Source organism: Coffea eugenioides, chromosome 6, assembly GCF_003713205.1.
Source record: "Coffea eugenioides isolate CCC68of chromosome 6, Ceug_1.0, whole genome shotgun sequence".
NCBI lineage: Eukaryota > Viridiplantae > Streptophyta > Magnoliopsida > Gentianales > Rubiaceae > Coffea > Coffea eugenioides.
The window spans coordinates 26,892,646-26,909,548 of record NC_040040.1 but is presented as its reverse complement, the minus strand read 5'-3'; the positions used below and the strand labels follow the sequence as shown (position 1 = coordinate 26,909,548).

At 36.2% G+C, this 16,903-nt stretch overlaps 2 protein-coding genes and 1 pseudogene across 2 annotated transcripts; 1 reads left to right on the top strand and 2 right to left on the bottom strand.

Annotated features, from left to right (window-relative positions):
* Positions 1-2,496: 2,496 nt before the first annotated feature.
* Positions 2,497-5,086, bottom strand: LOC113773993. Its single transcript, XM_027318577.1, has 4 exons — positions 3,271-5,086; positions 2,963-3,167; positions 2,685-2,857; positions 2,497-2,582 (listed from the first exon to the last, which is right to left on the bottom strand). The coding sequence occupies exons 1-4, from the start codon at positions 5,084-5,086 to the stop codon at positions 2,497-2,499; spliced, it is 2,280 nt and encodes a 759-aa protein (XP_027174378.1).
* Positions 5,087-7,743: 2,657 nt separating this feature from the next.
* On the bottom strand, positions 7,744-7,853 carry LOC113776603 (annotated as a pseudogene).
* Positions 7,854-11,975: 4,122 nt separating this feature from the next.
* Positions 11,976-14,924, top strand: LOC113772932 (receptor-like protein kinase FERONIA). Its single transcript, XM_027317427.1, has one exon. It carries the CDS (start codon positions 11,993-11,995, stop codon positions 14,642-14,644), a length of 2,652 nt encoding a protein of 883 aa, XP_027173228.1. The 5' UTR covers positions 11,976-11,992; the 3' UTR covers positions 14,645-14,924.
* The last annotated feature ends 1,979 nt before the right edge of the window (positions 14,925-16,903 follow it).

Genomic DNA, 16,903 nt, shown 5'->3' with positions numbered 1-16,903 from the left:
ATTTTGAGTATTATAAGATTTTAATTGTTTTTGGAATTAAGTAATAATTCAACGGTAAATTGGTGTATAAATATATATATATATATATTGTTGCAGAGATTAACGACGACGATGATGGACCGTATAGCGATTGCAAATTTGTTGGTACATGCACCACAAGACTTGATTGCATCGAGCAGTGTGGCTACGTGGACTTGCACATCAATAATGTTTTATGCGTTCCTGGATTTAGTGGTCTTCAATGCTGCTGCATAGTGCATGATCCAAGATAAAAGAGGCTGTAGATCCCAGAAAGGTCTGCCTATTGTGATGCTTGAATTTGCAATCAATTTGACTAGCATTTAATCAATAAAAATATTTTATTTAATTTGAATTTCGGTTCAATCTTTAATGATCACGGGTTAGTTATTCAGAGTAGAATGGTTATATATGAAAGAGTCTGTCAAACGAATGTCCAATAATGGATTTCAGGGGTTCATATTTTGAAAAAAGTAATATTAATTAGAAAATATATATAAATATAAGATAGGATAATAATTGTTAATGTGTGAATTTATGTAGCTAATAAAGTATGATTTAGGTGTATAGGCACTCGTTAGAAATCTCCTATATGAAAATCTAAGGTATGAACCTAAGTATGGATTCATCACTTGGACCCATCAAGAGAGGTCTCATGCGCAAGCTATTTAGTAAATTAAAATTAAATAAGGAAAGTGCTTAAATTCAAGAAGGACAAGGAGCATAAGTACGTGCTTTCACATTGTAATCTTTGCTATAAATCAAGTGCATTAACTAATGAGTAAATCTTTCCTACACTGACGGTGTATACACTATCATCGTTGGATTCATGCTATGTGTGCAAAAGTTAAATTTCAAATTCAAATTTTGCATAGTTGTCAATCATCCAACGCTGATAGTGTATACACTGTCAGTGTAGGAAAGATTAATCCTTAACCTAATACCATTCTCATTAACAAAAAATTATAATTATTAAAAGATTTTTTAATGTAGAACTTGTTAGTACAACTAAATTACACTTAAATTACCCTATGAATAAATTCAATCATAATTATTGAGCCCCATGTATTTAAACACTTCCTAAATTCACTGTATTTTTTCAAAAAAAAAAAACTAACATTTGAATGTTTGTGACGAGTGCTCATTGACCAACCGTTAGCTAAGTTGATTATTAAATATACAAAATAAATTTAATAATCCATTTTTTAATTTTTTTGTTACGATTTATCATTTTACTACATACACTCATGTCTATTGCTTTCTTATATTGAGACACTTTCCCTTTTCAAAGGCTAATTCCTCCTATTATTGTTCGAAAAAAAATCGCAACAATAACGTTCTGACAGAGTTCTGGTACGAAACTATGCCTGCCGGGCTGACACAACCCGGCAAGTAAGAGAAATTTTTTTTTTTTTTGGTAAATGTTTGGCTGCCTGGTTGACAAAAAGCTGCCAGGGCACCACCAATGCATTAAGACTTGGTGGGGTGGGAGGTAAGGGTTCAAATCTTACCTCCCACCAATTGCCACAATTAAATGTGGCCTTACTTAAAAAATTCAGACGGATGCGTAGTGCATCCGTCTGATCCGGTGGTGGTTCAGTCCCCTTCGGGTTATCTCAGGACCTCTTCAGGCTCTCCCCCTTCCCATAGTGTAGGGAGCTAGCGTATCGATAAAAAAAAAAAAAAAGATAGCCTGTAGCTTTTCTTTTTTTTTTAACTTCAAGGCTACCGGGCTTAGTAAGCCAGGCAGTCATGATGGCCGGCTGCAGCTTTTTTTTTTTTTTAACTTCAAATTAGCCCGGCAGCCTTTTTTTGAGTGGACTTTTCCTCATCAGTAGTAGTAGCAGCAGCAGCAGCTTCTTTGAAATGGTAAGAAGGAAAAAAGAAGCTTCCTGTAACTTCCTACCTTTTTTCCACTCACCTTCCTCTCCACTTGCGTCCCACAATGTTTTCAAACCCGGACCGTCAATCGAACCGGTGAGGTGAAAGGGTCGAGGTTCAACCGGTCGGACCGGTTCAACCGGGGTTCAATAAATAAATAAATAAATATATATATATATATATATATATAGACACACACACCTATGCATAGAATAAGATATAAATGCTGAACCACAATAAATATAAGAGCAATATCCAACAATTAACACACACAATTAACATAGTTATGAAACTTACATGTCCAATTGTCTAAATATTAAAATTAACAAAAAAAAATACAAGTCTAGAAAACAATCAAAAGGTCCAAACGAGTCCAATTTCTGAAGCTTCTATAGTCTTCTTCATAATTCTGGGACAACAAAGCTTCAAAAAAAGCCATCTTGACAAGTCATCATCATCATCCAAGACCATTATATGAATCACTGACAAGTGATAAAAGTATAAAATCATATTAGTTTCATCACACCAACTGATACAAATCTTAAAAATAAAAATAAAAGAGTACAAATAATTCTATACCAATTACCATTTGAACATTTAATGCCAATCATCATCTTCATCATTAAAAAAGTTTCGACGTTGAAATGTTTCTAAATCAACATCTTCTGCTTCCTCTTCATTATCTAAAAAATCAACATATTTAATTATATACATATTCAACAATTGAATATCATATCATACTAGCTTTATTTTTGCATCAAACTAATGATTTATGTCAAACTAACCTTCAAGTTGTTCAGAATTTGAACATTGACCATGAATTGGAAGTTCTTCAAGCTCTTCCTCTAACTCCTCATAGTCAAGCTCCCCTTCTTGTTCTTCTTCAACCACCCAAAATTCTGTTTTATCAATTGACTCATAATCAACGGGATCATACGATCTCTTTTGCTGATTATGCCTACAACATATATATATACACACAACATATACACTTAGTTAGTACTAAAATATTTTCTTAAAAAGAATGAAATGTTATTTATAAAAATAAACCATTTACATATACCTATACTGCAAACGCAAATTGTAATGCACATATACAAGATCATTGAGCCTTTGATGCTCCAACCTATTCCTTTTCTTAGTATGAATACGTTCAAAAACACTCCAATTACGCTCACATCCTGAAGAAGAAGCTGTTTGACTCAAAACCCGAATTGCAAGTTTTTGTAAGTTGGGAGCATCACAACCAAAGAGCTTCCACCAATTCTCTGTCATATTCAAAATTTAAATATAAACAAAATATTTATAAATTAGATATATATATATATATATATATTAGACAGATTCAAATGCTAGAAAAATATAAATTACCTGGTCTATCTTTCTTGCTAGTAAGAATAACAAGTTTTCTGCCAAAACTTCCCTCCCGCTCTCGATACATTCCAATTTCTCTTGTTAAATTTTCCACACTACACCAATCCACCTTTGATTCTATGTAATCCAACAAACCATTTGTAATTTCTGGATGTGTAGAGAATGTGGCAGTGTCATATTGAAAAGCGGGATTTAAAAAATATGCCGTAGCATGCAAATTTTTCCTCAACATCCTATCCCATCGGTCATTGATGATATCAATGTAAGGCTTATATAGTCTTTCACTACTCCTGAACAACTTCTTGATTCCAGTAATTGCTCTAAACATACCTTCATACACATACCCCAAAGAAGGCCTTTCATCAGTGTCACAAACTCTCAACAACCGAATAATAGGACCCATTATTCTCACCGTAATCAAACAATTATTCCAAAATCTATCATCCAAAACAATTTGTTTGACCTCTTTTCCTTTGTTCATTTTCAAGAACTTTTTGTAATCTCCGCTAGTGACTAAAGCTTGTAAGCTGTCTTTGTGATCATGTAAGCTCTTTAGTGCAATAAAAGTGGTGGCAAATCGAGTCTCCCCCGGACGAATAATCTCCCTCCACCCATTAGTTTTTCTCAGCCAATTTAGAACATATTTATGATTATACACAAAAACAGTTACTGTAGCAGCAAGAGCCACTAGAGATTTAACAGTACCCATTTCACCAATATCCTTCAAAATCAAATTGATACAATGGGCAGCACATGGAGACCAGCAAATAGTTGGATATCTTTCATTTAATAAAGTTCCAGCAGCCTTATAATTGCTAGCATTATCAGTGACTAAATGCACCACATTTTTTGAACCAACCATTTCAACAATTTCAACAAACAGATTGCACAAATTTTCTGCATTTGTCACAATGTCCGATGCATCTATAGACTTGATAAAAGATATACCCTTAGAACAATAAACCAGAAAATTAATCAATGGTCTTTGTCTACTATCTTTCCATCCATCACCCATTATAGTGCATCCAGTTTCAGCCCAAGTATTTCGAAATGAATCAACAACTAACTGCACATCTTTCTTAGCATCTCGCAACAAAGTGACTCGCAAAGAATGATAAGATGGAGCTTTATAACCATGACCCATTGATGCAATTTGATCGATAGCTTTTTGAAAAAATGGAGAATTAACAGCATTAATGGGAATACATGCATCATAGAACCAAAGAGCAATGGCCATATCAGTATTTTGCCATTTATCCTTACTTTGCAAACAAGCTTTGATAGTAGGTTGAGCACTATCACGTCCACCCTTAAAGAAAGCATGAATACCTGTAGGGGCAGTGGTTTTTCTCTTTCCTTTACCTAATGATGTACCAGCCTCATTCATTGAAATTTCCCTTATTCGAGGAGGTGGAACCTCTTGCACTTCATCACCGACAAATTCGTGCACTGGTTGACCAAAAGGACTTTCAACCCCAAAATCTCCTCTTTTTTCTTTAGATTTTTTATCATTCTCTTGCAAACATGTTAATATTGCAAGCCTCACTGCCGGATCAACATTTGGACATGAAGTAACACTGCCCGTTACTCCTGCCAAGTGTTGCTTCATTCGGTGGATGCCACCCCCATGAAACACTTTAAAACAATAAGTGCATGTCATGGTTTTTCTTCCTTGTGCATTTCTGCCCTCAGAAACATATCCCCATGCTATATCTGTCTTTTGCCTATGACCTTGGGGCTGACTTGCAGATCCCTCACTATTGAATGGTCCCCCCGGTGAACATTGTGAGTTACTACCGCTACCAGCCTCCATCCTAAAATGAGATATTTAAAAATAACTAGTCTTAACAAATAATTAATATACACAAACTGAAACAAATTATTAAAGCTATTTGTATTTGGGAACTGAAACTGTCACCAAAAGATCTAAAGGGGTTAATGGAGACAATGAAACAACCGTTTAGCACGAGTGTAGTTAATTCCCTAAGCCTTGTGCATTTCTTGAGGGTGTTAAGTATCTTCACGATAACTGGGTTTTGCACAGAGATTTAAAGACATCAAATATACTTTTAAAAAATAGCACAGAGATTTAAAGACATCAAATATACTTTTAAATAATAGCACAGAGATTTAAAGACATCAAATATACTTTTAAATAATAGCACATTGGGTGTTCCCAGATCCCAAGTATGCAAAATGTATATCAAATGAAGCTATTTAACTGGAAGTGGAATGAAAGTCTTTGCCCTTTAAACACTACATATATATGGTATATCACATGTTTGAGAAGCAAAACGTGAGATCAACACATTTAAGCGAATTGCTAAAACTTGAAGGATAATGTGTGTAATGTTCAATTGGTGCCCTTCCATCCTTTAGCTCACTGACAAGATCCAAATCACAATTAATCACAAACAAGTATATAAGAACTCTTGCCGGGGTTACAGTCAGCTAATAGATTGATCAGCAGATTCACGATACTGAATTCTTATGAATGAAAGCAATCAAAGTACAAGGGAATTTGCAGCAATTTAGGCAAGCGGAACTGATATTTCCAAAGGATTGACAATTCTATAAACTCAAACACGTGAACAGGAAAATAAGCAGCAGCTACAATCAACCCAGTCTGAGTAAACGGATAAACTGACCAGCAAAACACGACACTAAAGAGAATCAATCACAATCAGAGTATATCTACTCACATATGGAACAATATCTAGACAGAGAACATGTTGAAATTAGAAACGAAATGAGGTAGCAATTCAAATTATGAAGATTTGGGACCTGAATGCAGAAGGGTTGATGTCCACCGGCGCTGCACCACCTCAATCACCCTGCTCAGCTGCACCTTCAGCCCACAGTCGACAACGAGCACCGCCAACCAGTGGTCATCTACGCCGCTTCCCCAAAAGTGATCCACACCACACTTTGGAGAAGGGGAAAAGGAACTAGCGAAGGAAGACCGAAGGCCGAAGGGGCGAATCGGCGAGGACCGAAGCGGCGAAGCGGCGAGGTGAAGTCACTGAAGTGCGAAGAGGAAGAGTGGAAGACTGGAGCCGTGGAGCGAACTAGCGAAGGAAGACCGAAGGCCGAAGCGGCGAGGACCGAAGGGGCGAAGCGGCGAGGACCGAAGCGGCGAAGCGGCGAGGACCGAAGCGGCGAAGCGGCGAGGTGAAGTCACTGAAGTGCGAAGAGGAACTGAGGAAGAGTGGAAGACTGGAGCCGTGGAGCGAACTAGCGAAGAAATCAGAAATGAAGAATGAAGATTAGGGATCGGTCAAAATTGAAGTTTTTGTCAATTTTGACTCAAAAATTGGAAACCGCGGTTCACGGTCCGACCCGGTTTTGAAGATTTGACCGGTTTTTTCCGGTTTTGACCGGTTTCTTATAAAAGTCAACATAAGCTATAGACCGGACCGGACTCATGGCCGGGTCGCGGTCGAACCGGTCGACCCGGCCGGTCCGGTCCGGGTTTGAAAACATTGGCGTCCCACTGCATTTTCACCTGTTCTTACAACTTTTTCATTAAAAAAAATTTATATAAAAGTTAAAAAGGTTTTTAAATTTTTTTAAGAATCTATAAGTAGTATTAGTAGGACAAGTATTACCAAAAAAAGAAAAAAAAAGGAAGAAGAAGCTACCTGTTGCCACGTCCAACTACTGACATGTTACAACTTGCATCTGCATCTACATTTGAGTTTCCCACAAAAAAGAAAGGGATGACTATTTGTATTCGGTTGTTTGGTTTGCATTGGGGCCATGCAGCCCCTTATTTCCGCTTTTGATGGCCGCCAGATATTTTGGAAATTTATCATGGTAACCGGCAGCCAAGCATTTAAAAAAAAAAATTCTCTTGTCAGAACGTTATTGTTGCCATTTTTTTTTCAAACAATAATTAGAGGAATTAGCCCTTTTCAAAACACTAATACTAGAAGCCCCACTTTATTCGTCCGCTTTTATCTCACTTCATTACTTTCTTTTTTTTTTTTTTGCCCTTTTCCTATTTCATTAACTTTCCTGCAAACACTTGTCGAAAGAGAAAACAAAAGATGTCCCCCACTCTCCACTAATTTATTTTGTGTAATTTCACTGCGAATACCCACAGGCCACCACTCTAGCTTGCCAAGTATTTTTTTTTTCTAGCAACTGAGTCTTTTGTGAAGTAGTCATGTAATTAAGATTGAAGTTTTAAAATCAAAAGTACATAATTCCATGAGTTGTAACTTGTAGATCCGATGAGTTGTAACTTGTAAATCAACTCGTGTTGGTATTTCTTCTGCCATTAAAGGATTATTTTTAGTTTTGTTTTTGGGGGGTAGGGGTTGAAGAGCTTTTTGAATTCTTTGGAGACCAATGCTCAAGAGAAAGGAAATTGCCAAGTGTGCTCTACTATTCACGCATCTTTTGATTTTATCCACCAATCTTTTTTCGAGTTGTATTTCAATACCTAACCATGCAACCAACACCAATAAAAAATTAGAGCATCCTTTTTTTCTCATTTTTGTGTGTCACACTTGCATAGTCTTTGCAAATCTTCTCTATATCGTTCCAATTTTATTGGATGTTCCAAAGGACAGACCATTCCTTTACATTGTATGATAAAGGGAAATGAGCACCTGAACCAAGATATACATAATAATTTTTAATGTTTACAGTATAATTTGATATTTTTTTCGATAGAAAAAGATAATTTTAGTCATTGTAATTTCAAAGATAACTTACAATTGTCTTCTAAAAATGACGATCATTTGAATTTAAAAAAAGTAACGTTGCTCAAAAGACTTGCTCGAGGATGACAAGAAATGATAAGAATTTAACCCCACCACTAGAAAGGAGAAAACTTCTATGTCCTTATTCCTTCTTTCTTGCTAAATTATCATGGATGTTCTCAGCATCTCTGCACCCCAAAATCAAGTTCTGATCAATTAAATGTAAATCCTCTTATTTCATTCTCACAGCTATGGTAAATAGATTTTTGTACCAAGCACCTTCGCCCAAAAATAAAAAAAAATAGACCCAATTAGTCCCTTATTTTTTAGAAAAGATTTTTTCGTGCCCCACACTTACAATGGTATAAAATAAGAGTAAATCTTTTATACACTGACGATGTATTCATTATCACGATCGGATATACGACACATATGCAAAATTTGAGTTTCAAATTCAAATTCGGATTACATGTCATGCATCTAATGGTGAAAGTGTATACACTGTCAGTATATAGAAGATTAATTCATAAAATAATGCCTATTTTGGAAATATACCACTTTAGTCCCATAAATCAAATTCGATCAACTCTCTAGCTAAGAATTACATACCCCAAGCACGCGCTTAATATATTAGGGGCAAAATTGAAAGGTAAAACTCTTCCCCTCTAAAATTCAATGTTTTGAAAATCAGATCGAACCGGCCGGTTCGTAATTCAACAAGCCGTGGCACCGGTCCGGTTCTATAATGAAGTTGACTTTGTAAGAAAATCGGTCAAGACCGATCAAACCCGTCAAAATCGGTGAACCGGGTTGAACTAGTGATTTCCGATTTTTCAACATTCCCCTCAATTTTTTTTAAGTTTTGGATCGAACTCAAAACCTTTGTGATAGAAGACCAATGTAGTAACTATTGTACCAGCACATCCTATTAGTTTTATTTGATAACACATTTATATAAAACAAACATTCATTTTTTTTTCTCCATTTCCTATAAAATCTCATCCTTTCATGACTCTTTCTTTCTAATTTTCAACTCTCTCTCTCTCTCCTCTTTTCTTTTGTCACTCCGTTTTTAATCAAACCTCTTTAGTTTTAATTTATTGATGTTTTCTTCCATCTTTTAGTCTTGTTTTTGTCAATTAAATTGAAAAAAAATTAAAAAGAATTATTTTTCTTTAACCCTAAAGACTAATTATTAAATGCCACAGCTACTCACTTTTATCTCATTTTCGTTTCTTATCAAGTTTGCATTTCTAGTTTTGATTCTCATAACTTCCTTCAAATTCCAAACTTTTTTTTTAATTCCAATCTCTAAATCCCAAAAACATTAATTAAAATTTAAACTCACAATGTCTAAATTCCCATAGACGTGAATTTTGTATAATTTCAAAATATTTTGGTATTTTTGGGTTGGATTTAAGATTTTTTTTTTTGGTAGATATAATTGAGATTGAGATGAAATTTATTTGTTTGAACTTATAATTTAAAAAATTTATTTTTGAAAATCCAAGTTATTCGAAAATATTAAACTTTCCATCATATAAAGTTTTAAATTAGTTCATTGCATATCTTATTTTGCGCATTTTTTACAAATTATTTTTTTAAAAATTTGTTGAACCAGGATTGAACCGGTCTGACCAGTTGAACCTGGACTCGAGCACCTCACCGGTTCAATTAACGGTCTGAATTTTAAAGCATTGCTAAAATTAAATGAGAAAATGACCAACTTTGTTCCTCACTGATTTGAAAATATTTTCTTTCATCCATCACATTCAAAAGAATCCAAAACCACCCCTGTCATTTTGAACATGTACCAATTTCATCCCAAAACCAAATCTAAATCAACTTTCCACCCGAGAACATTCAGCCTGACCATGTCTCCATACACTTTCATACCCAACCATATGTAAATCATCTCAAGGCCTATTGGTCAACGAAATGACGAAGCCAAAAGTAGATGTCGCACTAGGATCTCGTTGCTTCACTAGTTATTACATGTTGATTATTTGAAGAAAATATATAATCATGCCCATGGAACAGGAAAAATTCGTCTATGAATCTGTTGATAAAACAACAGATGAGAGCAGTGTAAAAGTAGAGCAAGCCAAAAAAGAAAAAGTAAACATCATTGAAACATAGAAGAATTTTATCTAGCTTTTACAAATTACTACATCAACAATTTGCAGTCGAATTTTTCTGGCTTGGTGGCTATGCATTACTGTGTCCTTCAAATAACGAAACATGTATCAGTCAGCGAAGCAACGAGGTTTAATTCGCCGTTTGCTTTTGTTTTGGTCATTTAGTTAATTAATAGCCTTGAAATATTGTAATGTAGCTAGGGTGTGCAACCCTTTGCCTAGAAGTTGATAAAAACTTGATTTTTGGACGAAATTAGTAGTACATCTTTAACTTGTAAGGGTATAGATTTTGCAAGCTTTAAATATGTGAGACATAAAAACTATTTTGCAAAAATATAAGGGATGAAATTCATCATTTTCTCTTTTAGTTTTGATTGGGAAGAATTTTGTTTTTCCATTTGGCTCCTGATATAATACGCATGTGGTTGGGGCATACGACTCTAAGCCAGAAACTTGGTCGGAATTGGGTTATGGAGCGATATTGGTATGTTTTCAAAATTTAAAGCAAGTTTTGCATGGTTTGAAAGTGACAATTTGGATCATTTTCTCAAAAATAAAATTAAATTACCAAGAGAATGCATCATACTTCTAAGCCAATTTTGCTCCGTAATTCTAGGTTACATAACCATCGATTAATCATGTAAGCTTAGATGAAGAAAACCCCGATTAAGGGTCCGTTTGTTTCGGGTGAAAATGTTTTCCAGGAAAATATTTTCCTAATTTCACGTGTTTGGTTGCACAAAAGTTACTGAAAACATTTTCCTATGTAAAATATTTTCACTCATCTTATGGAAAACAACTTCCCTTCCAAACTTACTGAAGTTGTTTTCCTAAATGTATGCATCCCGCCTGTAGTATGTTCCAAACTTACTGAAAACATCTTATAGTATGTTTTTTTTTTTTTAGTGTAAACAGGAGGACTCGAACCCAAGACCTCTTCCTTACACTCCCTCCCCCGTACCACCCAACCCAACCCAACCCAACCCCCCCCTAGTATATTCAAAATAAAAAAAGACCTCATCCTGCTCATCCTATGCTAGTAATTAATTATGTATAATAGGGACATTCTTTTCTAGAGAAACTTTCAACAGTGAGAGTGCAAGATATATGTCACAATAAGCATTGCATGTGATTGATATTTGACACTAAATGACCAGCAATTTGTTTATTGCTTCATATATACACTTCTCCAAGATTTTTTAAAGTTAAACAATGAGATAAATTTTCTTATTTTGCATGGGAAGAAGTATGTAGTTATAATGTGTAGAAAGTAAAGATAGAGATAAAAGTGAAAATATTTCAAAAGTTAAACAAATATCAGAAAAATGAAGTAAGAAAATATTTTCAATAAGCTAACCAAACACCTGAAAATGATGAAAGGGAAATGATTTTCATGGAAAATTACTTCCACGGAAAATATTTTCCCAAGGAAAACATTTTACTTCCAACCAAACAGACCCTAAATGCAAATCTTAATGACTTCTGCTTGAAATTAAAAGGAGAGAAGTGCAACTAATAATTTGCCATGGTGTAGCTGCTTCTCGTAAGCTTTATTTGGGAGAATAAATCAATACGCGTGCATTTTATTGGCCTAATGACTTGATGCATTAAATCTGCCCAATGACTTGACTTTTCCAACTTAACAAGTCCACGCTAAAGAGTTCATTTTGACACTACCATACTCGCTTCATGATGTTAATTCTACTACTGTTTCCTTCTTCATCTGAATTGGGGACTTTAAATTCCACAACATTTCTTAAAGACATATGGCGAAATCCCAATCCTACAATTCAATGGAATAACGACCAATTTTTCCATCAGAACATTTGAGCCATATATATATATATATTTTCCCTGCAAGTCTGCGTTCCAATGTTCACTCTTCTTGTATACCTCTGCTTTCTCTTCAATTTGTTGTTTGTCATCGCTTCCACTGGCAGCACTCCGCCTTACACCCCCACAGATTATATCCTTATCAACTGCGGCTCATCCTCGAATTCAACCTCAGTTGATGGCCGGAACTGGGACGGTGACGCGGGCTCAAAATTCTCACCGAATGACATGGCAAATATTTCATCAGCAGTCACAGCTACTGAATTCAACTCCTCAGTTAGCGAAGTCCCTTTTTCAAGCGCCCGAATCATCCTTTCTCGATTCTCTTACACCTTCCCAGTCAGCCTAGGCAAAAAGTTCCTCCGCCTTTACTTCCACCCTACCTCGTACTCCGGCGGTCACAAAACAACTGAGTCTTTTTTCAACGTCACAGCTAATAACTACACCCTTCTCAGTAACTTCAGTGCATATCTCACAGCTTCTACCGATTTATTCACACTAGGCTTTGTTAAAAAAGAATATATCATCAACGTTCAATATATGAATCAATTCCTCAATGTTACCTTTTTGCCCTCTTCAAATTCCTATGCTTTCGTTAATGGAATTGAAATTGTTTCAATCCCAGACGATCTCTACATGGGCAACATTGATAACCTCAAAGTCATGGATGGCCAGTTCGAGTTTGTTCAGGACAGGACTGCCTTTGAAGCTCTTTACAGGCTCAACGTAGGAGGTGATGTTGTTTCTGTGGTGGACGATAGTGGGATGTTCCGGGGATGGGCTCCAGATGACGATTTCCTCTGGGACGTTAAAAAAGGAAATCCAGTGAGCAATGATGAAATTGCCATAAAGTACACTCCACTGACCCCAAATTACACCGCGCCCCCAGTAGTGTATACTACTGCAAGGGCGATGGGAAAGTTCAGCACCAACTTCAACTTGAGCTGGATGTTCCCTGTTGACTCTGGGTTTTATTATCTCATGAGGTTGCATTTTTGTGAGATTGATCCTGATTTGATTGCAGCGGGTTACGAACGGGTGTTCATAATATTTATAAGTAACAGAATAGCTGAGCCAGGAGCTGATGTTATTCATTGGGCAGGCGGCCAAGGAATCCCAGTTCTCAGAGACTACCTCGTGTTCGTTCCAAACCCACCAGAGGGTCGCCAGACCAAGCAAGGCTTGTTTCTTGCTCTGCACCCAAATCTTGACGTCAAACCAAAATATGCCGATGCAATCTTGAATGGCTTAGAATTGTTCAAATTGAATACCTCCGACGGCAGTCTTGGCGGGACCAATCCTAATCTATCGAAGGATCCCAATTCTCTGGCATCAAACAAGAAGTCACCGATTAAGGGGAGTCCCGGAAAACCTCGGGTACTGTTTGCTGCCATTGGAGAAGGGGCGGCAGGAGGGGTTTCCTTGATTTTAATCCTTGGTTTCTTAATTTTCCGGTGGCGATGGAAGAGAAGGGTAAAAGACTTGGACCAGAAAAGTGCTCCAAAGTCATCTTGTACCCCACTTTCAACCCCACCAAGGTCAACAAAGACTGGAGCTTCAGGTTCATCGTCGCTTAGGAGATTTTTGTTGGAAGAGATTAGATCCGCTACTGCCAACTTCGATGCCAAGTTTGTGGTTGGGACCGGGGGATTTGGAAACGTGTACAAAGGGTACATAGACAACAATCTAACCACGGTTGCGATAAAGCGATTAAATCCTTCATCAAGACAGGGTGCCCGCGAATTCCAAACCGAGATCCAGTTGCTATCAAATTTAAGACATCTTCATTTGGTTTCTTTGATAGGCTACTGTGATGAAAAGGGTGAGATGATCTTGGTTTACGATTATATGGCTAATGGGACCCTCCGCGATCATCTCTATAGAACAGACAATCCACCGCTCCCATGGAAACAACGCCTTCAAATCTGCATTGGCGCCGCCAAAGGGTTGGATTATCTCCACACAGGCACCAAGCACACTATCATTCACCGCGATGTAAAGTCAACCAACATATTATTGGACGAGACATGGGTGGCCAAAGTTTCGGATTTCGGATTATCCAAACTCGGTCCGAGTGGGATTTACAGCCATATCAGTACGCAGGTCAAGGGGAGTTTCGGCTACATAGATCCGGAGTACTACACGAGACAGCAATTGACGGACAAGTCCGATGTGTACTCATTCGGGGTGGTTTTGTTTGAAGTTTTGTGTGGTCGGGCACCTATTATTCTAGACTTACCCCAGGAGCAGGTGAATTTGGCTGAATGGGCCAAGAAGTGTTACAAAAAAGGGATTATCCATCGAGTTGTGGACCCAGATGTGAAGGGCGAGATTGCTCCCCAATGTTTGAGGATTTTTGCTGAAACGGCCATTAATTGTTTGAACGATCAAGGGATTCAACGACCGGGAATGGATGATGTAGTTGGTGGCCTTGAATTTGCATTGCAAGTCCAGGAGGCAGCTGAAAATGAGGGTGGTCGACCTGATCCATTTCCCTTGCATATGCATGGAGGAGATGTGCAAAATATGACCGATGATGATACGGATGTGATTTCTGAATCAGGAGGTGACCAAGATTCTGCTGGCAAGATCGAGATGGTGGTATTACAACTTGGACATCCACGGCAAGCAGTGACAACTTCAAGGTTTGACAGTGTTTTCTCTGAGATTACGAATCCCACTGGACGGTAAGGTTTTTTAATCAACAAACCAACCTTGAGGCTTGAACCTAAAATATTCATTTCAGAGGACTCAAGAGTCTGGTACGCTGTGTCGTTCTTCTTTGTCGCTGTCTTTTTTTTTTTTTTTCTTATAGCAAATGTATAGTATTGTGTGGTTTTGATTCATGCAAGCGCTGCGTTAACTCATAGTCAAAGTTTAGTTCTGTATCAAATAAATCCCGTAGAATATGTAAAATTGTGTTGTTGTGCCATATTATTAAGGAAATATTGACAAGATGAAAAACATTTAAACTCAATAACAATCTAAAGGCATCGATTTTTTTTTAAAAATTTTTGTAGGGATTGGATAGATTGACATATTTAGGAGATGTAATCTTATACTAATCTCTTCTCTGTATGATAATCTTATACTAATCTTTTGGTTGAGATTGTCTTGAGTTGAATTGCTATTGAGTAACGAGATTAATTAGTTATTTGTCACTCTTAAATGTAAGTTGCATTTATTATATCCACTGCAATGTTCCTTTTCTTTTTCTTTTCAGTTGATTTTAGTAACACCTTTGAAAATTTGGTTTAGTTTCCTTCATATTTAAACATCATGAGAATTGCCCCATATATGTTCGAGAGAAAAAACTTTTCTTCTTCCAAAATTTCAAGTTAAAACAAAAAAGTTTAATTACTTCATGAAACAACACTTTTTTTATTTTTATTTTTGTCAAACAATCTTAAGAAATTAAGACACACCTCAGAGTGACCTAACATGGTGGGGCTTTAGATGAAGTGTTGATAATAGAAAGGAAGGCCTAAAGTTAATCCAAATATTCCCAACCATACACTCATTATCTAAAGGATGGACTGATAGTGGTTTCAGAAAAAAATTTAAGTCCAAGGAGGCAAAGGACATCAAAGATGGAGAAATCATCCAATAAGAGCAAGAGCCTGTTTAAGCTTAACTACCCAATGGCATGGCTGCTACTTACTACCACAATTCTCCTCAAGTGTGAATATTATTATTTATTGACGATCGCTATCAAGTTTCCATCGATACAAACTCTCTCACTGTCCCTCTGCTAGAATTTTATCATTCTTTGGATTTATTCCCTGATGTATTTGTACTATTTGACTGCTGTATTTGTACAAGTTCTTTTATGTAACTTTTCATATCCGTTTCTTCAAACAAAAAGCTTTCTATGTGCCGACTTGAGTACATGTCATATCTGACAGTTATAATGGTAGCAAATGGGACGGATCAAGTTCAGTTTTGATCCAATTGAATCGAATTCGATCTAATTTTATCAAGATTAAATTCGAATTCGAATTTAATGAACTTTCTATGTAAAATTCTGTAAAACTTGTACTTGAGTTTGAACTTAATCGAACTCAAAAAATTAAAAACTAATTAGTATATATGTTTAAAATAAAAAATATAGACATTTCACTTTAATAAATAATTACAGAAATATGAGATGCATACATGTAACTTCACTGTTAAGGCTGCTGGATTAGCCTGCAAATCCAATGAAATACTGGCCACATGATTCTTTACGTCGCTTTTCGAGTGAAGTCGGCATCTGTCACTGACGGAAATCAATTATCTCATTCTAAACAGAGCTCTTTCCAACTTCTTTTGGAGCTTCAAATGTGTCTTACTTTTTGTGGTTGTTGAAGTACAATTTTTGTTCACTGTTCATGGAAGAAAATGCAGAGAAAACTTTCTTTCTTAATCTAAACAAAATAAATTTGAAGATATTGTTGGAAACTTTTCAAAATTTGTATGATGTACATACATGTAATTAATGTATATTCATTAATGGTTTTGGTACATGTATAGTATTGTGAATGTTTCTAAAATATACATTTATTTATGAATGTATTCATGTATATGGGAATTCTTGAATGAAAGCATAGATTCATGTTTGATCTTAAAGATCATGAGATGCATGAATTAAAATGCATGAATGTGTACACAATACTTTGAATCTATTCATATAAGTATTTAATGAGTCCTTTTGTTTCCCAAACAATCTTCCTATATAAAGAGGTCAAGTAGAGAGTGGTTTGCTGCAGAAAATCACTTTCCTACTATTCTATACTCTCTCAAAAAGCACTCCTTAGTTCACAAAGGGTTTGTCTTGCTTTGTGCAAGAGTTTAAGACAAACAAACTTCATCTTATCCTAAAGGATATTTGTCCAAGGTTATTGCATGTTATACCGGACAAATAAAGCCTAAAGGAAAGTGATATCTATCACGATTTGAAGCCGATTCTTG